This window comes from Pteronotus mesoamericanus, unplaced genomic scaffold, assembly GCF_021234165.1.
Source record: "Pteronotus mesoamericanus isolate MK-2021 breed Mesoamerican mustached bat unplaced genomic scaffold, CSHL_Meso_final scaffold_54, whole genome shotgun sequence".
NCBI classification, from domain to species: domain Eukaryota; kingdom Metazoa; phylum Chordata; class Mammalia; order Chiroptera; family Mormoopidae; genus Pteronotus; species Pteronotus mesoamericanus.
Window position 1 is genome coordinate 20,585,802 of NW_026555321.1, and position 23,591 is coordinate 20,609,392.

Below are 23,591 nucleotides of genomic sequence, written 5' to 3' on the forward strand. Positions count from 1 at the left end.
AAAGATAGAGATACTTAGAGCAAAAAATAAAGTCCAACATCAGAATAAAAGGGGTCCAATAAGGAGAAAAATAAAGGGAAGAACTCATCAAAGAAACTTGTAAAAGAAAATTTTCTAAAACTGAAAAATAAGTCTTCAGATGAAAAGGACCACTAGCAGGCAAGATGAATCTTCAGATGTGTGCTTGGGACGCTTCAAAACATCAACAACAAAAGGGAAATCCTAGATGGTTTCAGAGAGGAAAAAAAAACAAGTCCCCTACAAAGTAGTAAGGATTAGACTTGCATCAGACTGAAGACTAGGAGAGAGGCCTCCAGAAAAGAATGAATTACAGGTACAGTTTATAACTGTGTGCTGCTGTGTAAGAGGAGGTATGGCAAAAGCAAATAAGGCAATGCGAGAAAAACGGCAATTAGAAACTCCAGGAAAATACTTTCTACATGTACAAGTGAACCATGGTCCAAATATAAAACCAACTACAGTATGGCATGAACTGAAGTAATGCATAGAGTGTAAGATAAGCTATTCTAATTGACGTCGATGCTCCTTAGAATGGCCAGGGGGATATTATATTGCCTCAGTGAGAGAAGGGCACGCAGTCTAACATACTTAGTCCGGCATTGAACATTGTTAACAGAGTTCTACAGGGCAAGTGTACTATGTGTTGGTTTTCAAAGTTGAGTCACCCTGTGGTCAACCATACCATAGAGACACAACATATGTATCAGTTCTCCCGATAACGTAAAAGTAGAAGCTGTGGCTGACATAAGGTACAATATGGAAAGAAGGGATAAAAAGGTAAAGAAAGCAGTAAGTGCACTCATATCCTCATGTTATAAAGTTAAGCTCGAAAAGATTCTGTCTCTGAGGATGCAGAGGAAAGACTGGTGGTCATTCAAAGTTTAGAAGTAATCAAAATATTTGAAACAACAACAACAACATATATGGAAATGGCAGAGTTATAATACAAATGAGTGAAATTGTTATATTCAAATTGGAGAGTCAATGGATAGTGCCTAAAATGAATAAACTTGGAGAGAGAAAAAAATGTTTTACTTAAAATTATAGCACAAACCAGAGAACTAAAAACAGAAAATGTTAGAAGAGTTTTCTCTATGGTATGGTATTGGGGTGTGGATAAATGGGAAAAAGTATGCTCTTAGATATATTCTAATTTGTTGCCATCTCTAATTTAATAATAATAGTAATTTTAAAAGCATTTTAAAAAGTAGTCTACCATCTTGTAAACAAATATTTAGTTCACACTTAGGAGGAGACAGAGACTTGCTGAGTAAACTGCAATTGTTGTCTTTTTTTCCTCTTCCCTAATCTCTTTTTAATTTGAACGTTCAGCGTGGCTGTGAAGAAGCCATTTCCTGCATAGGGTGAGGCGTTTTCCCCACTTCGTCTATGTGATAATACAAAACTCCAGAAATCCTACATGCACACTCTGCCTTATAAAACACACTGATTTAAAAAAACACTAAAAATAACTTTCATCCGGGAAAAGGAGAAGCGGGGAAGAAGGCAGTGTGTCTAAACTGATGACTCAATTCATCCCCGGACTGGCAGTGAAATAAGGAGACACCTTAAACAGATTTAGGCCTCAAATCATACGACTGCTTTCCAGCCCTGTCAGAACATGCGATCATATCTGTGCATATTAATATATGATTCTATTCGTGACTAGAAAGTAAACGAGAAGCCTTTTAACTAACTTAGAACAGGACATTTTAAAAAATCAACGTTAAGTTGGCTATTAGATACCACACAGTAATCAGATAACAGATATGTTAGGCAAAACTTTCTCTCCTATTTTTTTCTCCAAATGTCTGACTTATTGTCTATATTACACATGAGGTAAAGAGCAAAACCATTTTTTCCCACCTTCTGGGCTTTTGCAATGTAATCATTACTAAGTCCAATTATTTCAAGTAAAATTAAAAAGTTATGATATTAAAAATAAATGAATGTTTTTCATTAAAAGAAAAATGCAATCATTTTCATAAATACAAGAGACATGTAATGATCAAATAGAACACTTTACAAAGCCCTGAAAAGTCAGCAGTATGTGTATTAACATTAGAGTGTAAGGACCCTCAATTCAGTTCAAGCACACTTATTTAAACAACCAATAATAAGTAACAGTATTAGAATTTGTAGAATGTGTGTGTGTGTGTGTGTGTATTTTATTTTTAGAGCAGTTTTAGGCTCACAGCAAAATTTAGGGGAAGGTACAGGAACCTCCTGTACGCCGCTTGCCCCCACCCATGCACAGCCGCCGCGATTATCCACGTCCCTCAGCACGGCTCCGTCTGCTGTACTTACACGGACACACCACAGTCACCCAAAGCTCCGAGTTTGCATTACAGTTCACTAGATGTGTGTTCTGTGGGTCTGGACAAATGTATACTGACACACTTCCATCATCCAGAGTATTTCCACTTCCCTAAAAATCCTCGGTGCTCTACCTATTTCCCTCCCCACCCCTCAACTCCCAGCAACCACTGCTCTTCTTAGTTTTGCCTTTTCCAGAATGTCCCGTGGTTGGAGTCCTGGCCTTTTCACTTAATATGTTTAAGTTTCCTTTATGTCTTTTCATGGTTTGGTAGTTCATTTCTTTATAGCGCTAAATAATATTCCATTATCTGGATGTTATTCTTTTAAATGGCAATCTCTCCCTCTTTCCTTTTCTGAAATTCCAGCCACACATATTTTAGACTTTTTGATATTGTTCACAGCTGTCTAAGACTCTTACTTTCCATCTTTTCTTCAAATGGGGTAATTCCTACTGGTTTATCTTTGAGTTCATTAATTCTTCCTTCTCTCATCTCCATTATACTGTTAAGCCCATTTAGTGATTTTTTTCATATACTTAACTTTTCAGTTCTAATATATTCCAATTGGTTTCTAGTGTAATATTTCTCTTCTGATATTTTCTAACTTTTTATTTTTTAACCTCATTGAGCTAATTTATAATTGCTGCCTTAAGCCCTTGTCTGATTATTCCATTATCTCTCTCCTTTGGGAGTTGGGTTTTCCCCTTGAAAACTGGTTCTTCATTTGGTGAGTAGTTTTTTATTGTATTCTGATATTTTGGATTGTATTTTGTTTTGAAGAATCTGGATCTGTTATATCTAAAGAGCACTGATGTTTTTATTTTATCAGGCAGTTAACTTAGGCAGAAGCAAACTGTAGAGTCTCTCTCAAATATAGGTGGGTGGGAGATCAAATTTCGATTTCGGATTTTGCTTAGCTCTAAGGTGCCTTGAGTCTGCCCTGTGCAGGACTTTGATTCAGGGGTCAGCCAGAGAGCCGGGCAAAGTCTGCCTGTGAGACCTGGAGCTCCCGTTTTGTGGCTGGCTCCTGTCCTGGAACACCCACACTGCTCCCTCTTTTCCTAGTAGCAGTGGCACCACCAGACACTGGCTTCTGGTTTCCTCTGACAAAAGACCTGAGCTTTCCACAGAAGCATCAGTTTTCTCACACCACATGGGTCCTCAGGCCAAAGCATAAACAGAAAAAACTCACCTTCTGCTTATCTCATCTTCCAGCTTTGACTCTGCTACAAAATCAGCCTGCTTTTGGTCACTCTTGAGTTTTTAGGTAGTTTTTGGGGGTAGCTTTTTAGTTGTTAATCTGTGAGAAGGTCAATTTTAGGTGCTAACTCCACCACACTGTAAGTGAAACTCCCTTAGATTCTTTCCTTTAAACTTTGCTAAAACCATTGTTTTGCACACTGATGCACCTATCATTAGTGTTCCCTGAAGTTACAGATACGCAATGATCGCTTCAAAATATGATCATGTAAGAAAAATTAGAAATCTTAGAAGCTCTAAAATTTTAAAACCAGTAAAACCAAGATCTTAAAATTTTAATCCCCTCAATTATTCTATATGGTGAATTATACATGTAAAATATAGTTAAGATTAAAATGCAATTGTTTTAAAACAGAAACAGACTCATAGATACAGAGAACAGACTGATGGTTGCCAGGGTGTGTTGGGGACTAGGTGAAAAGGCTGAGGGGACTGAGACGTACAGATCGGTAGTTACAGAATAGTCATGTTGATGTAAAGTACAGCATAGAGAACATACTCAATAATGTAGCGATAACTATGTATGTTGCGAGGAGAGTACTGGGAATACGGGGGGCAGCACTTTGTAAAGTATATGACTATCTAACCACTATGCTGTACACCTGAAACTAATACAAAATAATACTGAATGTAAACTATACTTTTAAAAATTAAAAAAGATTATAAAAATGAAATGTATTCAGGACTTGTGCCTTGAAAATAAAAAAAAACAACTTTATTTAAAAAATGCAATTGTTTTAAAAACTGATGTTGTAATTTTGTTTCCTTCAAATTTAATGAAATCTACTTTCCAATTAGTTCTGAAAAGACTCTCTTTAGAGAAGGATGTTTCAGCTGTTGCACCTGTCAAATTTTAATGGGAAAGGATCTCCCATTCACAGATTTCAAAATTAAGTTTTAAAAATCTCAGATGTTATACTCTTGACAGTGATTCCACCTGACTCTCCTCCTCTATTGAACGATGTCTGAATTCCCAAATTATCATTGCTTTATTTTTATAAGAGTTTGTCCTTTTGACTTTTAGGTGCTAGTAGATAAAAAAATGAATTCCATAAAATCTGAGGATCAAACCAAAGAACACTAGGATGATTCAAGTGGCAAATGATAGTACTGAGATTTCACTGTGGCTCTTAACTGAAATTTCTTATCTGAAAATGCTGGCCTGGCCGGGGTGGGGGGCGGGGGGTCTTTTTTCTCCCCGTGATTGGACCTGGATGTGCAATAATATGCAAAACATGCTTTGATTCTTAGTTAGAAATTATAAAGAATCTTCTTCTAGAGAGGCTCACTTTTAATTTTTCAACTGGATATTTTTCTCCTGGGGGCTTATGAGGTTTTAGTCATAGGAAACCTTGAGGCCCACAGGCTGAAGGGTAGGCCACTTGCCCCACGTACCTCTTTGCCTTCCCAGTGAGCATGTTTCTGAAAACCAGATTAGGACATAATGGTAAGACTTGGATTCATTTTCATTACAGAACTTTTCTTTCTCAATTTCTATCCTGGTAATCAAGAACATTTTGCATACATCTTTTAAGATCTCATGGATCTTAATCCTAGATAACCAAAAGCTAAATCCTTCAGAATAAAATCCCTCCAATTTCCTTAAACCCTAGTCAAAAGTCCCATTTCCTAATATTCAGAATATGTATATTTTTCTCTAATATTTCTCAATAGCATTTCTTGCCTTGCTCTTTCTGTCATGAAAAATTGTTGCCACAGCTTTGGGTAAGTACCCAATAAATTTCATATATCTGGTACATTTTGAAGAAAAGAAAGAAAAGAAGGAAGGAAGGAAGGAAGGGATGGAGGGAGGGAGGGAGGGAAAGAAGAAAGAAAGAAAGAAAGAAAGAAAGAAAGAAAGAAAGAAAGAAAGAAAGAAAGAAAGAAAGAAAGAAAGAAAGAAAGAAAGAAAGAAAGAAAGAAAGAAAGAAAGAAAGAAAGAAAGAGAAAGAAAGAAAGAGAAAGAAAGAAAGAAAGAGAAAGAAAGGAAGGAAGGGAAGGAGGGAGAAAATGTAAACAATTCTTTGATTTTCTGGTGCTCAATCTAATGTAAAACAATTCAGATTAAAAAAAACCCCTCTAAATTGGCTCCCCTTTGGGGGTCATTAAGTAGAGGAAGTAACGGTGAGTGCATAGGTTGTAAAGTTTGAAGTATTTTGATTTAACCTTGATGTTTCATAAAATAGAAAAAAAAACACCACAAATATATCATCTCAGCTACAAGCAGATTTTGGCAGGTACAGCAGCTAAAATGTCCTTCTTATAAAGAGAGTTTTGCTCTTTTTATTATTTTAGTTAATGAACAGGATACCAAATGTCATAGATGAAATATATTAGAGGAAATCTGAATAGACCAGAAAACATTTAAACATACCAGCTGTGTCACAGGCCCTCATAAATGACAACAGATGGCATAGATAAAATAATTTTGTTTTTAATCCAAACTCTGGCAATTCAAGACTATTCAAGTGCCAGGATTAAGTCAGGCTGAAAACGAAATCTCCCTCATATTTGCTGATGGATTTTAGTTTCTTAGAATCTTATAAATCACATGGTTATGAAACAAAACCATTCTCTAACACAAGGGAAGATGAGAGCGGGGGAAGGAGCATGACTGTTGGGTATGGATGGGGTCTGTTACAATGAAGAAAGTGATGTGAACAATTATGTAATACAAAGCACAGTTAGCCGTCCACAAATTCTCAAAGCTATTTCTTCTACCAACATTGAATTTCTGAGGTGAATTACTTAAACTTCATTTGGTCTTAGGTTTAAAACTAATACTTAGCTTTAATCCAAATTGGAATGAAAAACCATTATGAATTAAGTACCACTTTACAATGTAATTTCCACTTGTTAACAATAATGTTTATCATACACTATTATACACAGTTTTTAAAAAACCAATCTCATGTATTCTCTAAAAGTATTAATACGTGTGATTTTTAGTGGGGGAACACTTTGAAATTCACTTACTCTACCTCTAGGAAGGTTTAATATCTAGGGTTCAATAAATGAATGTCACATGCTGCTGCTACTGTTACTGTTGTAGTTACAGTATACAGTTGGATCAAAATCAATTTCAAATAATCAGAATTGAAATATTAAAAAAAATTAAATAAGCCATAAGAAACTGGAAGAAAAAACAATTTTTAAAGAAATCTTTGGATGGAAAAGAAATTTTAAACCTTAAAAATGATAAATGAAATCAAAGTCATTAAAGAAGTACAGCATTGATTGCCAGTCAGGATGGCAGGGTCGGTAAACCCAAAGAAAAATATAAGTTGGTATGTCTATATAAACCTATCATATATTAAAAAACAAAATTAAAAAGCAAGAAAAACCAATTTGGGGAAATATTTCACACATGGCTGGTAAGAGCGAGGAGGGAGGTGTACTGAATCTGTTAGAAGCCATTTAGAAAGCAAAGCGGTAGTTGAATAACACATTCTCTAGGCAAGGTTCCAGGGAAAAGACATTTCCATACATTATTGGTGGGAGTACAAGGTGATACCATCGCTACAGAATATAATTTGGCAACATCCACCAAAATTACAGGTTCATTTACTCTTTGATACATCAACTCCAATTTTGGGGGTTAGCCTACAACCCCCCATAGGAACAACCTATAGCTGTTCCTGAACAAAATGTCAGATGCCTAAGATTATTCATTGCAGTAGTATTGTTTGTATTTGCAAAGAATTGGGCATGAATAAAAATCCACCTTAGGAGACTATTTAAATATACTGTGGGATGTCCATATCATGGAACCCTTCCAAAAAGAATAAAGAAGCTTTCTATGCACTTATTTGAAAGAACTCTAGAATTATTCTACGATGTGAATAATAGTAAGAATGCTATCTTTTGTTTAAAAAAAAAGAAAAGGCTAGCTATGCATGGTTAGTCACATTCTTCAACACTTCTCAGTAAGATTAAGTTCAGTTTCTTACAACATCTACAAATTTGTGCTCTCTGCAACGCCATTTGTAATAGCAAAATATTGGAAACATTCTAGAAGTCCTATAAGAGTTGAGTGGTAAGGCAAGTTATGATGATCCACAAATAATAACTAAGATGTATAAGAGACAGTATGATAAAGCAGAAGTAGTTTTAGATCGAAGATCTAGATCTCAAATTCCAACTCCATTGCTAAACTTGTAAATTGTGGAGGATAAGTTACTTAAAAACTGATTCATTGATTCATTCATGTATTTAGTAATTATTCAGTAAACTGGTACTTTTCATAAGGCACAAAGCTCAGTATTGAGGATATAGCAGGATACAAAATTGCTATGGAAGATAGAATATTTTAATAAGTACTAACAATCTCTAGTATTGGAAAAAAGAGTATGCATATCCGAACTAATCCAGAATAGTGAAAAAAGGTTTCCTGGATTAAGCAATGTTAAGGTCAGACCTGAATCTGAATCCTAAACAGGAGTTAGGGAGCGATGGTGAAACGGGACGAGTATTCTAGGTAGGGGAAATGGCAAAAGCAAAAGTTTGCAAATCAGTATTGTACGCACATATCATAATTGGAGAGAGATGATGTGATTCTATTATGGAGGCTGCAATTATTGACTAGTCATTAAAGAAGTACAGCATTGCTTGCCAGTCAGGACGGCAGGGTCGGTAAACACTGTGCCCACCTCCTCCAACAACATGAAAATTATAACTAAATTATGCAACAGTCACCTTTGAGACTCACCTGAAGACTAACAGAACAGAATTCACATAACTAAGGATATGAAGAAGTCACGTCAAGACTGATAGTAGCGGTGGAGACACAAAACGGGCTGGCCTGGCGCTCACGAGTGGAGGTTGAGAATCAGGAAGGCTGTCTACAGCTGGGGTGACCCCTGAGGAGCAAGGGATCTCGGGCCCCACACTGGGCTACCACACCTGGAACCCTGGTGCCAAGAAGAGGCGTCTCCTCAATACCTGGCTGTGCAAATCAGCATGGACCTCCATGGACATGAGACAGAGGGCTGCTTTTGGCTTCTTAAAGGGCCCGACTCGCTTACTCACAAACACTCGCCCTAAGTTCCAGCACACGGACAGCAGTTCAGAAAGTACCAGGGACATACTGGGAGGAACTGAATTGTCTGGTACTAGGACGAGGGCAGGAGGGGACGACACTATCCAGGACCGATGGGATTGGTCCTGGCAGGCACTGTTCTTTGTCGCGCCCTCCTCCGACACAGCTAGCAGGTGCTGGCAGAAATGCTGGCATGTGCTGCTGTTCCTTTTTTAAGCCCACCCCGCACACAGAGGGCAGGCACAGGCAGGCATCTGAATTCCCATTAACCTGGCAAATACTACTCTTGCCCCATCCAGGTGATTCCCTGAGACTCTGTCCCATGCGACTTATACGCCCATCTTGAACCTCTTGCTGTGGCTGTTCCACACAAGTGTCTGGTCTTGACCTACACTGTGGACTTTTAAAAAGTCTCTCAAAGGTCCACAGACCCCAAACAAGCAGCGACTGGCCTCGGTGTTGCCCTGTACTGCTTGCTAAAGGGCCCCAAGCCCAGCACTAGTGGCGACTGGTGCTTGGTTTGCACCACAGCCTCTTGCAGGCACCTCCAAACAGCAACTGCCAAACACAGATCACTTTGTAGCTATTACCAGGTGGCCCTGGACAGGGTACAGACAGCAGTCAATCCCCGTCAGCCCCCGCAAGAGTCTACAGAACCAATACATGCAGTGCATCACCCACTTATCTCCACGAATGACATGTCCAAAAGATATTATAGGAAAAGATTAATAGACACAGGGATGTAAAGTGCAGCATAGGAAATATAGAAAATAATAGTGTAATAACTATGTATGGTGTCAGGTGGGTACTAGACTTATCAGGGGGATCGCCTCTAAGTTATATACATGTCTAACCACTGTTCTCTACACCTGTAACTAATACAACATTGCATGTCAACTGTGATTGAAAAATTTTAAAAAATTTAAAAAAAGTACAGCATCAAGGACAAGCGAAATGGGGTAATAATCAGGAGGAAAGGTAGGGTTATTTATTAAATCAAAATATTGATGGTAGAGATACTATGTGCCAGACACTATTCTAAGCACTTGGAATGTATCAGTGAAGAAACCAACAAAAGTACCTGCTCTGATGAAGTTTATATTTTACAACAGGGCGAGATGCAATGGATAAATACGGTATATGAGCACAAGGTTAGCGCTATGGGTGAAGTGAGCTGGAAGTATAGGTGAAGTCGGGGGCACTTCCTGAGTGAGAAGGTGGGGACTGGACAAAGACTTCAAACAGATGAGGGAGTGCGCCTTGCGAATATTAAGAGGAAGCACATTCCATAAGATAGGAGAGCCAGTACAGAGGCTCTAAGTAGGAAACACGCCCGGTACAACCCCAAAGCAGCTAGGAGGCTGGTGTGGCAGAACAAGCAAGAAAAGGGGCGAGTACTATGAAAGAAGGTCAGAGAGGCAGTGAGAGATGGGGGCATTTTGGAGGCCACGCTCAGAATTCCGTGGAAGGTTGCTCATTCATTTCCTCCTGCCCCAATATATAGCAAATCAAGAGGAACAAGAGGTGAGCGAGGGGAAGGATCAGAAAGTCTAGAGAGGGCAGGGACAGGGGTAACATTGAGAGCAGTGTCCTTCGGAAGGCGTTCAGAGATGAATGATCAGTGTTGGAAAGCGTAAGCGGGGCCTCCTGTGGGGGAAGCGTGCCAGGGCCTGCTCAGGGGAGCTGATTCTGCGCTCCTCTGAGCCATTTTGCTTTTGGCGACTTCACATTGGTAGCTTAAAATTGGCCATGGTAGGGGTATTTACATGATGGAAAATGACAACCACCACCAATCCAGGCACTTTTTCTACCGGTGCACTGGTTTAGCTGCATGAAAATGACTCTTCCTCCAAAACCGGGAGATGGCAAGCGGGAGAATCTGGCTCCCTCCTCAGATAGGTACTGTGGGAAGGTGCAGGAAGGTAGAGGCCCCAGGGACTCGGTGCCTCTTTCCTGTGAGTCGAGTTATACCACTGCTTGGAGAAAAAAATGGCACGGGTCTGAAATAACTTCTGCAGGTGGAGACTGAGCCCAGCCTTGCGTGAATATATAATAAATGAGGGAACTGTTATGCAAATATGAGGGGAGTCAAGTTCAAATAAACCACAAAGGCCAAATCTGCATACATTTCTCATCTTTCTCTAATTTTCATTTGTCTGAAAACGTGGGAAAAATAAATAACTCACTCAGACACAGGAAAGGCACTCTCTGAGGGTAAGGAGAGAGGAGTGTGGTGCAACAAAAAAGGAGTCTAATAGCTTAAGGAAAATATTCACGTGGCACAAAGACTTAAACTCTAGATATGCCCAGTGATTACTTAGAATTTAGTCTTTGAAAATTTAGTCTTCAAAAAGATAACTTTCTGGGTGAAAAAAATCATTTTGTTTTCTTTCTTAGACAATGTAACTTTAGAGAGCATTTCTCTGATGCAACCCCCACGTGTTTGTTAGCTGCCTTGAGGGGCTTAGGTGAGTCCTTTTGGCTAGGCAGTCAGCTAGTTCCTGAACTGCAGGTACTTTCTGGCTGCTTTTGGCTAAATGGAAACTTTGAAAGGTCTGTAGTTGTTGAAACAAGATGAAATTCTTTCAGGTTTGTATCCTAGGGCACTTAAGAACTTGGATTTGATTTCACAAGATGGTTATACAGAAAATAAAGATCAAGCAGCCACAAGGTTAAATTTCAGGAAAGCCCTCTTGGATGCAAGACAAAGGCGGGGTATAAAACGAAAACAAAAGTAGCCCGAGTTAAGAGGAGGTCACTGGGTTTCAGTCACGCCGCACTCAAGGCTGCTCCTCTCTGCCCACTGAAACAGGTTGGTTTTTCTTCTCTCATTTTGACCTAGATAAGACTTTTTTTTTTTTAAGCCTGAAGACTTTGTGTACTTACCTATGTAGATGGAGTCTTGATGTATAAAAATCTAAATGTTTATGTGCAAAAAAGAACTATTCGAAAACAGCTATACACTGTAACCTTAAAACAAATATCTGAATATAGCGAGAAGAAAAATATATTATTTTAATACCATTACTTGCCTATGAAATGTTGTTAATGAAAAAGTTTTTGCTATATCATTTTGTTGCTTTGTTTTACAAACACTAATTTTTTTTTGTTCTCTTAGTAATTACAAAGACAACTAAATGTGTTTCTGTGCAAACGCCAAAGGATCATTGCTGGAAATAATTTCCATTCCTACTCTTATTTATGATGCACATTTTTAGTAAGATTAATTCTTATTTTAAAATATCTTTCCTTAATAGTGTATATTATTTGGCCATATTGTTCCTTATCATCAGGTTCAAGATGTAGGAGATGAAAGAGAAAGAACAAAGTTCATATTTTGTTAATAATTAATGGAAATCAGAATAATCTCCCAGTTTGGAACTTTCAAGTAGTATCAAGGATAAAAGTAGTCATTTTAAATTGTCAGCACCTGGTTTTTACATAATTAAAATAATTCTTTTATGTGCACCCAAAAGAATTGGTTGCAGGGGAGCTTCTTTATTTTGCTTTACTCATCCCTAGAAGGCTAGCAAGTATAAAAATATTCTTTTGAAAATGTACAGTAAGTTGTCACACTGTTCTGAAAATAATATTTTCATTAATGATTCTGTAAGAATATTTGTGATTCTTCCAAGGACAAAAGTAACCAAGTGGAGACAGAAAGGCTAAGGAAAAAGCAAAACAAAACCAAGCACTCTAATAAAACCATTGACAGTTATTACTAAATACCTTTTAAAACTGATGTGAATTCTGGGTATTAATAGCCAACCTAGTAAAATAACAATGATGAGACAGGAGAATAAGAGCTTCACATCTGGTGGTAAAAGCTGTCTTTAGTAGATATTTACTGAGTGACCAGTGTGTGCCAGGCACTCTGTCAGGTATTAATTGCAATCTTTGGGAACTGAGACCACAGAGGGAAAATGTAGTCTAGGAAACACATCTTTTCCGTAGGATAGGGTCGGTTCTCTGGGAGGTATGTATATATAGCTTTTGGACCAGGAAAGTCTTCCTGGGGTGGGGAGGGGTGATATCCAAGTTAACTGAGTCAGATTGGCCCCTCCAGGGAAGGACACGGACTAGTTTATGAGGTAAAGGAACAGAAGCAGTGATGGGGACACAGGGGGTGCAGCGTGGGCTACTCCATGCTGTTACTGCCTGTGGTGTCGAGGCCCACAGCAGAGAGATGTGGCAGGAACCAGGGGCAGGACCAAATGACAGAGGGAGCCTTGGATATCATGCCAAGGAGCTTGGACTGTACCTTTCAGGCGAAGAGATGTGTCTTTCGGGTGAGGAGCTAAGCAGGGGAGTAACAGATTGGCGTTTTAGACACACAGCCCTCTGGTGGCAGGAAGAAAAATGTGTTTGACAAGGAGGTGGTGAGGAAGAATGAGAAGAGCAGGACACCAGTTAGGAAGATATTGTAGTAGACCAGGTAGGGAACAGTGATGGTCTGATCATATGGATGTGTCCAAGAGTACTGATTAAAAGGAGGCAGGTTCGAGATGTATTTGGAAGGTAAAAATCAGAATATAAGGGCTGATTGGAAATCACAGATGAAGGCAAGATGAAGGTAGTCTCTTAGGTGACTAGTGGAATGAAGGTGCTACCAAATGGTAGTGGACAGTACGCGTGCGACAGCATTGGGGGGGATGCTGAGCAGAAGAGACTGTTTTATAAATGCCAACTGATGAAACTGAGTATAAATGCTCAGATCGCATTTAAAAATAAGTTTATAAATAAATAAAAACTTTAATTAAAATAATCATTTGTATTTAATTTGTCGATATACTGCATACAGATGACAAACTTGTATATGTAAAAATTATAACATTTTTGATTCTTGTAGTTGAAATCTGACTAAATTTTCATATTTTAAAAACTATTTTCACAAAAGAAGTCATGACTTTTCTTTAGGGTTTAGGGACTAAGAAAATTCCTCAGGGTATTATTTTTAGCTTTCTTGTGTAAACCCCAGCTCCCGCACACAGACCTGTAAAAACAAAGGATGGAAAACCGTTCTTGGGGATATACTCCCATGTGGCTTCCATTAAGGATTTAAAAAAACGGCAGATTCAGGCTCATGGTTGTTATGGCAACAAACTATTCTCTAGTAAGAACACAAAACATATGCTAGATAAAAAGTGTTTCCTTTTAAGCACATTAAAATGAGCATCCTGTATTCTTTTTGCCATTTAGATTGCAGCCATGGCTTTGGAAGACAACCAATCAACAGATTACTATTATGAGGAAAATGAAATAAACAGCACTCATGACTATAGTCAGTATGAAGTGATCTGTGTAAAAGAAGAGGTCAGAAAATTTGCGAAAGTTTTCCTGCCTGCTTTCTTCACAATTGCTTTTATCATTGGACTTGCAGGAAACTCCATAGTAGTGGCGATTTACGCCTATTACAAGAAGCAGAGAACCAAAACAGACGTGTACATCCTGAATTTGGCGGTGGCGGATTTACTCCTCCTATTCACTCTGCCCTTTTGGGCAGTTAATGCAGTTCATGGGTGGGTTTTAGGGAAAACCATGTGCAAGGTCACTTCAGCCTTGTACACAGTCAACTTTGTCTCCGGAATGCAGTTTTTGGCTTGTATCAGCATAGACAGATACTGGGCAGTAACAAAAGCCCCGAGCCATTCTGGAGTGGGAAAACCATGCTGGCTTATCTGTTTCTGTGTCTGGATGGTTGCCATATTGCTGAGTATACCTCAGCTGGTTTTCTATACAGTGAGTCACAAGGCTAGGTGCATTCCCATCTTTCCATACCACCTGCAAACATCACTGAAAGCAGCAATTCAAATGCTGGAAATCTGCATCGGATTTGTTATACCCTTTCTCATTATGGGTGTGTGCTACTTTATCACGGCAAGGACACTCATCAAGATGCCAAACATTAAAAAATCTGGACCCCTCAAAGTTCTGTTCACAGTGGTTATAGTTTTCATTGTCACTCAGCTGCCTTATAACATTGTCAAGTTCTGCCTAGCCATAGACATCATCTACTCCCTGATCACCGACTGCGACCTGAGCAAGCGCATGGATGTTGCCATCCAAATCACAGAGAGCATGGCGCTCTTTCACAGCTGCCTCAACCCGATCCTGTATGTTTTTATGGGATCCTCCTTTAAAAACTACATTATGAAAATTGCCAAGAAATATGGGTCTTGGAGAAGACAAAGACAAAATGTGGAGATTCCTTTGGATTCTGAGGTCCCTACAGAGCCAACCAGCACATTCAGCATTTAGATGTAAAACTGCTTTATGTCCTGCTTCGATACACATGAATGAAGCTTCGCCCTTAGATAAAACATCTGCATTATTCTGAAATTCAAATCTCAAACTCTACAGTCGCAACTTACAACAAAAAAAGAGTTGGGGTGAGGAATGGGGGAGGGTAGAAGCCAAGAAGAGGAAACAAAATAAGCAATGCATAAAACATGAAAATTAAAATATTGGAAAATAGTAGTAACAGGCATAAGTGATAAGAACATTATGCTATAAGTTAGGCCATCTAACATTAATAAAGAATCTTATATTAAGGAGCATTTATTATTATTTTACATTATATAAAAATGATTTTCCTGCATAATTTTAATACTTGAATAACTATACAGCAAAATTTAATCTATCCTTCTTTTCTTGTTTCTTAATTTGTAAGTCATTTCATAAAACTCCAAAAATAACAATCAACAATAAAAAAAAGTACATAAAAAGCTTTTCTGGCCTTTTTAATACATTGCTGGCAAGTTTCTAAACACATAATTTGCTTACATATGTCACCTTTATTTAGTAATGAACTGGTTATCCCATTAGATTTATCATTCATACTCTATAAGCAATCCTCAGACAACCACATCTGATTATTATTGTAATCAGTTATTTTTATAACTTTCTAAAGGGTTCATTCATTTATGTGAGTCAGTAGAAGAGTTGACCAAACAATGTATTTTTTTATGTATAAAGATTCTTATTTTTCATTAAGAAACTTGTATTTTTAAGATGTGGAAATATGTAGCACACTAAATTATTTTAGATAACATGTACAGTTTCTCTCAAAAATAACTATATAGAAATTATTATAGTGTAGGTGATGTGTCCCTATTAAAATTTAATTTTGATAGAAATTAAAATGGTCAAAAATATTGTGCACTAACATGAATTTTATCTTTCACAAACTGTAGAAGATGTTTTCTGCTCTTAAAATAAACATCACCTAATCAATACATGTTATAAAATTACTTTTCTCTTTATCAACTATTTCTAAATTTGAAAGTGCTAAGGCAGAATTTAAAGAACTGTGATTGTAAAACTAATAACTATTACCGTATTATTGTAGTACAGCATCTAGCACAAAGGATCAATCTGAGTACTCACCAGTGCTCCACCATTTCTTGCCATTAACTACATAGCTATCTCCATCTCGTTGGATGCTACATTCAATATTTGTGGCATCACTGGATGCAACATCGGGCTCTACAAATAAACAAAGGCTGAATTTGCAGGAAGACAGACACCGGTTTACAAAAGAGACTAACATAAGGAAATGTGAACTGAGGACAGAGAGAACATCTTTATTTTTTTCCATCTTCCTATCCTTCCCCCATTCCACCCTGGTTCTCCCATGACCTACAAATAGTAGGTATTCAATAACTGTCCACTGGAAGAATAAATGAATGAAGTAGTTAAAACAGTGGAGATGAGCAATCTGAATTGTGTTCTTGGCTTCCTCACTGATATATGACTCGGGATAAAACTCAGTCCTTTTTCCAGTCATCAAGAGTAGATTAAGAACATTGTTCTTCCCACAGTGGAAGTCTGTAGTAAATATTTAAAAGCCAGAATTCCTTACCATACAGTTTACTATCTTACACAACTTCTAACTATGCCTTGCAAATTCCATCAAGAATGCTTTCACCGACTTACTTATTTTGCATTCTATAAAGCCTGCTCAACACTTAATCTCTTCAGAAAGTTTTTTGTAGAACTCTTACACAACTGCTTTCCTGTATGGAATTTCAGAATTCACAGGCTAGCTCTCAATCATAGTAATCTGCACTTGGTAATATAATGCTCTTTTAAATGGGTCCTTCAGATATTTCATGTGCTCAGTTTCTAAAATTAGAGACTCGGTTTCTTTAGATAGGGGGCTGTGTACTCTATTTTGTAACTTCAAATTACTGCTTTATAGGTAACACATCATACTGCAGGTGTTCAATAAATGCCCCTTACTGATTTAAATGGAGATCAGTCTTGCTATTAAAATGTACATAATGTTATAGAAGACAATGAAATCTGGCCAAAATTATGGTCAGATGAAATTTAGTTTAATTCTTTTTCAATTATGAAATAATATGTTTATCTCTTCAAGAGTTCTTAATTACTGTTTCCTATGTACAAATGGTACCAAACCATGTTTACTAACATGTTCCTAGCTGTATTTCCCCATAAGATAACTTGAGCGATATGACCAGCATTGGGGAAAGTTCTACTTTTCTGGGCTTATGCAGTTAAGTATTTTGTAACTATCAATACAAAATTATCACAAAGATGATTATTTCATACATATAGGCAAAAATGATCTTAAATATCCATAGGTGGCAATTTTAGAAGACAAGATATTATGAAACTAGATTTACTCTACTGCTAATGCCTACCAGAAAACAACATCTCGTGTCTTTCCTAAGAGGAGGGCAAATTTTATTCTGCACATTTAAAAATTCCAACATTTAGCCCTATCTGGTGTGGTTCAGTTAGTTGTACCTTGGTCTGCAAAACAAAGCGTTGCTGATTTGATTCCTGTTCAGGGTACATACCTGGGTTGCAGGTTCAGTCCCCAAACAGGGCACGTGTGAGAGGAAACCGATCGATGTCTCCCTCCCTCTCTCCCCCAATCTCTCCCCTTTCTCTAAAGCAAATACAAATTTTAAAAAAGGCCCCAAACTTAAAACTGGGCTCAAAACAAAGCTATTCAGATTCTGATCATGAGCAAATTTGCCTGCAACACAGAGCCACATCCCACATGTCCTCGGCTCATCCATAAAAACTCTGGCGCGACGGACTGCACAAGGAGAGAACAGCGACTGGCTCTTACCCGTCATACAGAAGCAGGAGGCAATGCTCCCTTCAAGAAGAGGCTCAAGCCACTGCTGCTTCTGCTTTTCACTTCCATATAGGTGGAGCAACTCCATGTTCCCTGTGTCTATACGTAATGAGAAAAGCATTTGTTTTGAATTTTAAAAGGTACTAATACGAAGTCCAAACTTGATGTAGATAATACAGATGTTCATCTTTTTAAAGCAAATGTTTGCTAAAAATATTTTGAAGCATAATAGTAAATATAATTTCCAATGAAGGTGTGCCATAAATAACAATAATTAACAAGTACACGGCATTCAGTGCATATTTATTCAACTTGTTCTGAATCACAGGCTCTTGTCCACGTCATCTCAATGCAGCATGGCTCTAATGAGGTCTGGCTCAGCTAGGACTGATGAAAATAATTTACTGGCCTAAACTTTGTTGGTCATCTTGCAAATATGCTCTGGCACGATTGAAACACTCCTGAAATACAATGAATATTATTCTACTGAGACTCGAATTCCTCAAACACACTCTTTGCTTTCTAACTTCCCTGTTTGCTCTGGCCAGGCCTTCTCTCAACTGAAATTCTACCCGTCCTTCCTAACTAAATTCCTGCTTCTGAGCCACCTTCATTGTGAAGAATCTTTGATTATCCAGTCAGAAATACCTCCTTATTCTGAACTCACATAGTAATTATTGTCTCTTTATCTCTAAAATTGGTCTTACTACTGTGCACCCAACACTGTCTTAAAAAGTGCTAGCTCATAGTTCAAGGATGCTAAACACAGAACCCCTGCCCTGGGGAGAAAATGATAGTTGATACCTTCAAAGACCCTCTCCGACCCTCAGCAGGCATTGTGCAGCATATGAAAACATTATAGTACCACTCTCAGGTTAAAAAAAAAGAGCTTCATGTCTTCCATAGAGCTAAATGCTCTAGATGCCTTTCTCTGATTTTCATTCCTATCCAGTTTCTAAAAATAATATCTAAAACCTTTCCCTTGAATACTGATTACTTACAAGATTTTGAGAAAGCATTTGTCAACATCACCTCTTATAATGACTTTAGGACAGTCACTAAAATGTCTGTGAAAATTGAATTAAGTCTAAGTAAAGTCTCTCAAAATATGTTTGTACTCTGTTCAGGCACTCATAATGGAGTCAAAGTCATATTAAAATGCCAAATTCTCAGTAGATTAACACAAGCTTAAAATCAGTTTTGACCAAAGAAGAAACTGAGTCCTGAGTTGGAATTAATGAAGCTCATTGTTTTCTTTGCTTGTTTTAAATTCAGTGTTTCTTGTTGTAGTTCAAGTGAGGTAAATGTTGAATATAAACTCTCCAAAAGGGTTTACCAGTTTATTCCAAGAAGCTGGCACAACGAACCTGTCATCTATGGTTTGGGAAAAGAGCCTAGGTAAATTACATCTACAAATTTTTCTCCCCTAATCAGCTGAAGGGACACCAAATTTCCCACTATTAGCATTAGAGTTAAAATAGCTCTTTTCAGCATTCCAATATATAATATTGTATGATTTATTAGAGGGCAAAAACCAAAAAAAAAAAATTGGAAGATGACACATGTTTCCCATAAACTTTTATAACTACTTGGGAAATAATTTAGGTAGCTTGAGTAGAAATTCATCTTTTTTAAAAAATCATATTTTATTGATTAAGCTATTACAGTTGTCCTGATTTTTCCACCTTTGTCCCCCTCCACCCAGCACCCCTCACTCCCTCGGGCAGTCTTGCCACCACTGTTCACGGCCATGGGTCGTGCATAATAAGTTCTTTGGTTACTCGGTTTCCTATACTGTACTTTACATCCCCATGGCTATTCTGTAACCATCTATTTGTACTTCTTAATCCTCTCACTTCTTCACCCATTCTCCCTTACCTCTCCCCCATCTGGCAACCTACTGGTAACTAACTTCTTTTCTCTTGCTTTTAATAGTCTCTCTTTATTTTTTAACCTTTGGCCTTTTAATAATGATGTGCCTTGGGTGGGCCTCTTTGCATCCATCATTAATTGGGACTCTGTGCTTCTTGGACTTGCATGTCTATTTCCTTCACAAATAAGGTAAGTTATTTTTCACTATTTTTTTCAGACAGATTTACAGTTTCTTGCTCTTTCTCTTCTTCCGGCACCCCTATGAGGCAAATGTTGGACCTCATAAAGTTGTCCCAGAGGCTGTTTATAGTAACCTCATTTTATGGATTCTTTTTTCTTCTTGTTCTGCATGGTTGATTTCGGTTCTTTATGTTCCAAATCATTGATTTGATTTTGGATTCATCCACTCTATTGTTGTTTCCCTGTAAATTGTCCTTTATTTCAATTAGTGTATCCTGGCTGGATCTTTTCTATGCTGCTGAGGTCCTCACTAAGTTCCTTGAGCATCCTTGTAACCATTGTTTTAAACTCTGCATCTGTTTATCTCCATTTCATTTAGCTCTTTTTCTGGAGTTTTGATCTGTTCTTTCATTTGGGCCATGTCATTTTGTCTCCTGATTTTGGCAACCTCCCTGTGTTTGTTTCTATGTATGAGGTAGAGCTGCTTTGACTCTGTGCCTTGGTAGTGTGGCCTAATGTAGTAGATGCCCTGTAGGGTCCAGTGGCATAGCCTCCCTTATCACCAAAGCTGGGTATTCAAGGTGCACCTTTTGTGTGGGTTGAGTACACCTTCCTCTTGTAGCTGAGGCTTGTTTGCTGTTGGCAGATCAGTGAGAGGGATTTATCTAGGCCAATCAGCTGCATAAACTGGCTGTGACCACTGGCCACCAACCTCCACCGTCTGTGGAGGATCAGCTGTGTGGGGCAGGGTGGTGGTGCTCCAATGTGGTCTGTAGCCGTCCCCTGGGTGTGCTGGCCCTGGGGTTTCCTGGGTGGTGCAGGCCAAGGTCAGCCCTTACCTGTGTTTTGCCCAGGGCACCCTGCACAAGCTGTAATGCAGTCTGAGATGGCTGCTACTTGTGCTGGGTTTGGAGATTACCAGGTGAAAACCAGTTGTGACTCTAATTTGGCTGCCCCTGGGGCTCAATGAGACCACTGTGCCTTGTTTGATAGGATTTAGGAGCCAATACCAGCCGTTCTTTTGGAAAAGCAGCTTGGGTGGGCCCATAAATTGGGTGGGTCACACTGTATTAGTCAGGTTGATGGAGTCTCAGATATGGCACCAGCCTACTCGTTCTGTGGGGGGAAGGTTTAGAAAAGGGACAATGGCCTCTGCTCACCTTGACGCCAGATACTTCAGTTTCTCCCTGTATGGCACTGGTGCCCTTCAAACTGTCACCCCAGTGCTGGAGCTTAGAGGGAGCAAGTCTGAGTAGGTGAGGCTGTATGTGGATTCCCCAAGAGGAGCTGCCTAGGGCTCTCTTAGCCTCCTCCACTGACTGAATCCCTGAAGTTGTGGGGACTTATCTTCCTGGCACTGGAGCTCTGGGCTGGGAGGCCCGGTGTGGGTCTGGGACTCCTCATTCCCTAGATATCCCTCCCGAATTTTTATCCACATTGGTGTGGGGCCAGCCCATTCTGCATTGCGCCCCTCCTACCAGACTGGATAGATGTGGTTTCTTCAACTCTGTAGGCGTCAGGCTTCCATGCAACCTGATTTCTGACGTTCCTGAGTGATGGTTCTATATTTTAGTTGTAATTTTGATGTGGTTGTGTGAAGAGGTGAGTCATGCCTGCCTACATCGCTATCTTAACTGGAAGCCTATGGAAATTCATCTTTCATACTTAAGAAACCTGCCAAAGTATTTAATTGGCATCCATTACATACTCTTTTTTATCTGCTTTGGAAATGCTCCAGAACACAATGCCCAAAGCTCTTCATGAAGATATCTCCACTACAAAGAGAAAAATGCCTAGTTTTCTACTTAAGATTTTACACATCTTGTTTGCTGAGGAGAGTTGTTGATCATACTTTAATAAAAGAAAATGCATTTCCCTGGCCAATTTTAAAATTTCAGCAGTTTGGTGATATCACTTAGACGGTACAACTGATAGACCCATGAAATTTTAAAACTAAAAAAGCCCATACCCATCTAGTGAAAAAGTAGGTTCACAGGTCAAATGGAGAAATAGTGGCAGAGCTGCATCTGCAAAGGATGTCCGGTATAGCATTATTTTTCATATTATGACCCATAAGTGTGCCGTGAAATAAATTTAGTGGAATATGGCTAGCAATCTATAAAAACTAAAATAGATCAAAACAGACTACATTAGATTGGACTCGGTGGAAAATATGTGAATATAGTAAGAGAAACTTGTTTCATGAAGACTTTTTTTCAATAATATATAAGTATCTCCCCCCCACTTAATCTCCCCCCACGCCACCCCCATTTATCCATCAATGAAGACCCGTACAACTACATACACTATATACTGGGTCACATTATAAAATGTATTTCTTACTATTAAATAACAATAAAAAAGTTTTAAGCAAAAGGTGAGCAGTTCTATTCCCACAAAACTAAGCCATCTATGCAGTATGATGTAATAGCTTCGAACAAATGAGATGAATCTTTAGAAACTTTGTGAATACGTCTCTTTACTTTTACAATAGCCTCATTATTAGATTAAAATGTACTATAACAGTGACTTGATAAATGGGGGTTTGGAAGAGGAAAAAACCACACAAAGGTCAAGTTCAACCATCAACAAAAGTCTATGAACTATCTCAAATGTTCCAAAGAAATGAAGAGTCAAAGACCAGAGAGGCCAAAAACACTACTAAAACACCAGACTGTGTTTTCTCTCATATATCCAATACACCTCTTTTTGGCAATTCTACCCTTAATTAACTCTTTTAGGGAGGGCTTTAGCACCACGGCCATCCAAGAAGCACAAAAGGCAATACGAAGGCCTGACTTGCGCAGGAACACTATAGGATATCATACCATCACCCTTCTACTACACATCAACGACTAGTTCTTGACCAGCAGCATCCGGGTACTCCCAGAGTCTACCCTCAGCCTCCTGAATCAGAATCTCCAGGGATGCAGCCTGTGCATCTGGGTTTGTAAAAATTCCTTAGGTGGTTCTTTTGCAAATCCAAGTTTGAAAACACCTTCTATAGATTCTATTCCATATTATCTTTTTAAAGAAAAGTTAGCCTCCTTCCCTCATCCTTTCAATTTTCATGGAAACTCCTTGGCAGCGTCCTTCACTTCTCCACTTGTTCCTCATATCCAATCAGGAAATCCTCTTGGCTCTGCCTTCAAAATATATTTAGAATCTTTCCATTTCTCACCCCTTCCACTGCTGGTCCCCTAGAACAAATCACCATCATCTCACTAGAATTACTCCAATAAACTCCCTGCTTTCCTCCTTTTCTCCTTTTGTTAATTCTCAACATAGCAGCCAAAGTGATACTTTCAAAACCGAAGTTACATCTTGTCACTGCTTTGCTCAAATGTTCAATGGCTTCCCATTTCACTGTGCTAAGCCCTTATCTGTTCTAGAAGGCCCAACATATAAGGTCCTTTTCTCTCTAATGTCTCCTGCTAGTCTTCTCCCAGCCACACTGTCATCCTTGACTATTCTCGGAACACAGCTTCCACATTATTGCCTTTGGGTCTGTGCATTTTCTGTTCCATCCACTATGAAACTCTTCCCCCAGACATCAGCATGGCTAACTCTCTCACCTTAAGTCTTTATCAAATGTTATCTTCTAAATAAGGCCTAGCCCAACTGTTCATCCATATGCCTTGTCCCTCAGCATTCTAGAACCCCCCTTCCCTGCTGAGTTCTTTTTTCCCAAAGCACTTTTCATCTTCAAACTTAGCACACTATTTATTGACTATATTTATTACTTATTTTTGTCTCCTCCATTAGAATGTCAGCTCCATGGGGGCAGGAA

At 38.6% G+C, this 23,591-nt stretch overlaps 2 protein-coding genes across 2 annotated transcripts in view; one reads left to right on the forward strand and one right to left on the reverse strand.

Annotated features, from left to right (window-relative positions):
* ACAD11 (acyl-CoA dehydrogenase family member 11) overlaps nt 1-23,591 on the reverse strand; it is a 76,320-nt gene that overhangs the window by 12,234 nt on the left and 40,495 nt on the right. Inside the window, exons 12-13 of the mRNA XM_054595261.1 lie at nt 17,741-17,848; nt 16,024-16,122 (exon numbers count right to left, since the gene is read on the reverse strand). Of these exons, the coding sequence (XP_054451236.1) occupies nt 16,024-16,122; nt 17,741-17,848 (207 nt within the window). The remainder of the gene's footprint in view (nt 1-16,023; nt 16,123-17,740; nt 17,849-23,591) is intronic.
* On the forward strand, nt 11,401-14,895 carry ACKR4 (atypical chemokine receptor 4). Its single transcript, XM_054595264.1, has 2 exons — nt 11,401-11,449; nt 13,837-14,895. Exon 2 carries the CDS (start codon nt 13,846-13,848, stop codon nt 14,893-14,895), a length of 1,050 nt encoding a protein of 349 aa, XP_054451239.1. The 5' UTR covers nt 11,401-11,449; nt 13,837-13,845.

What these genes read in the sequence shown, in the direction of transcription:
- ACKR4 (XM_054595264.1), top strand. Translation starts at nt 13,846, where the DNA reads ATGGCTTTGGAAGACAACCAATCAACAGATTACTATTATGAGGAAAAT.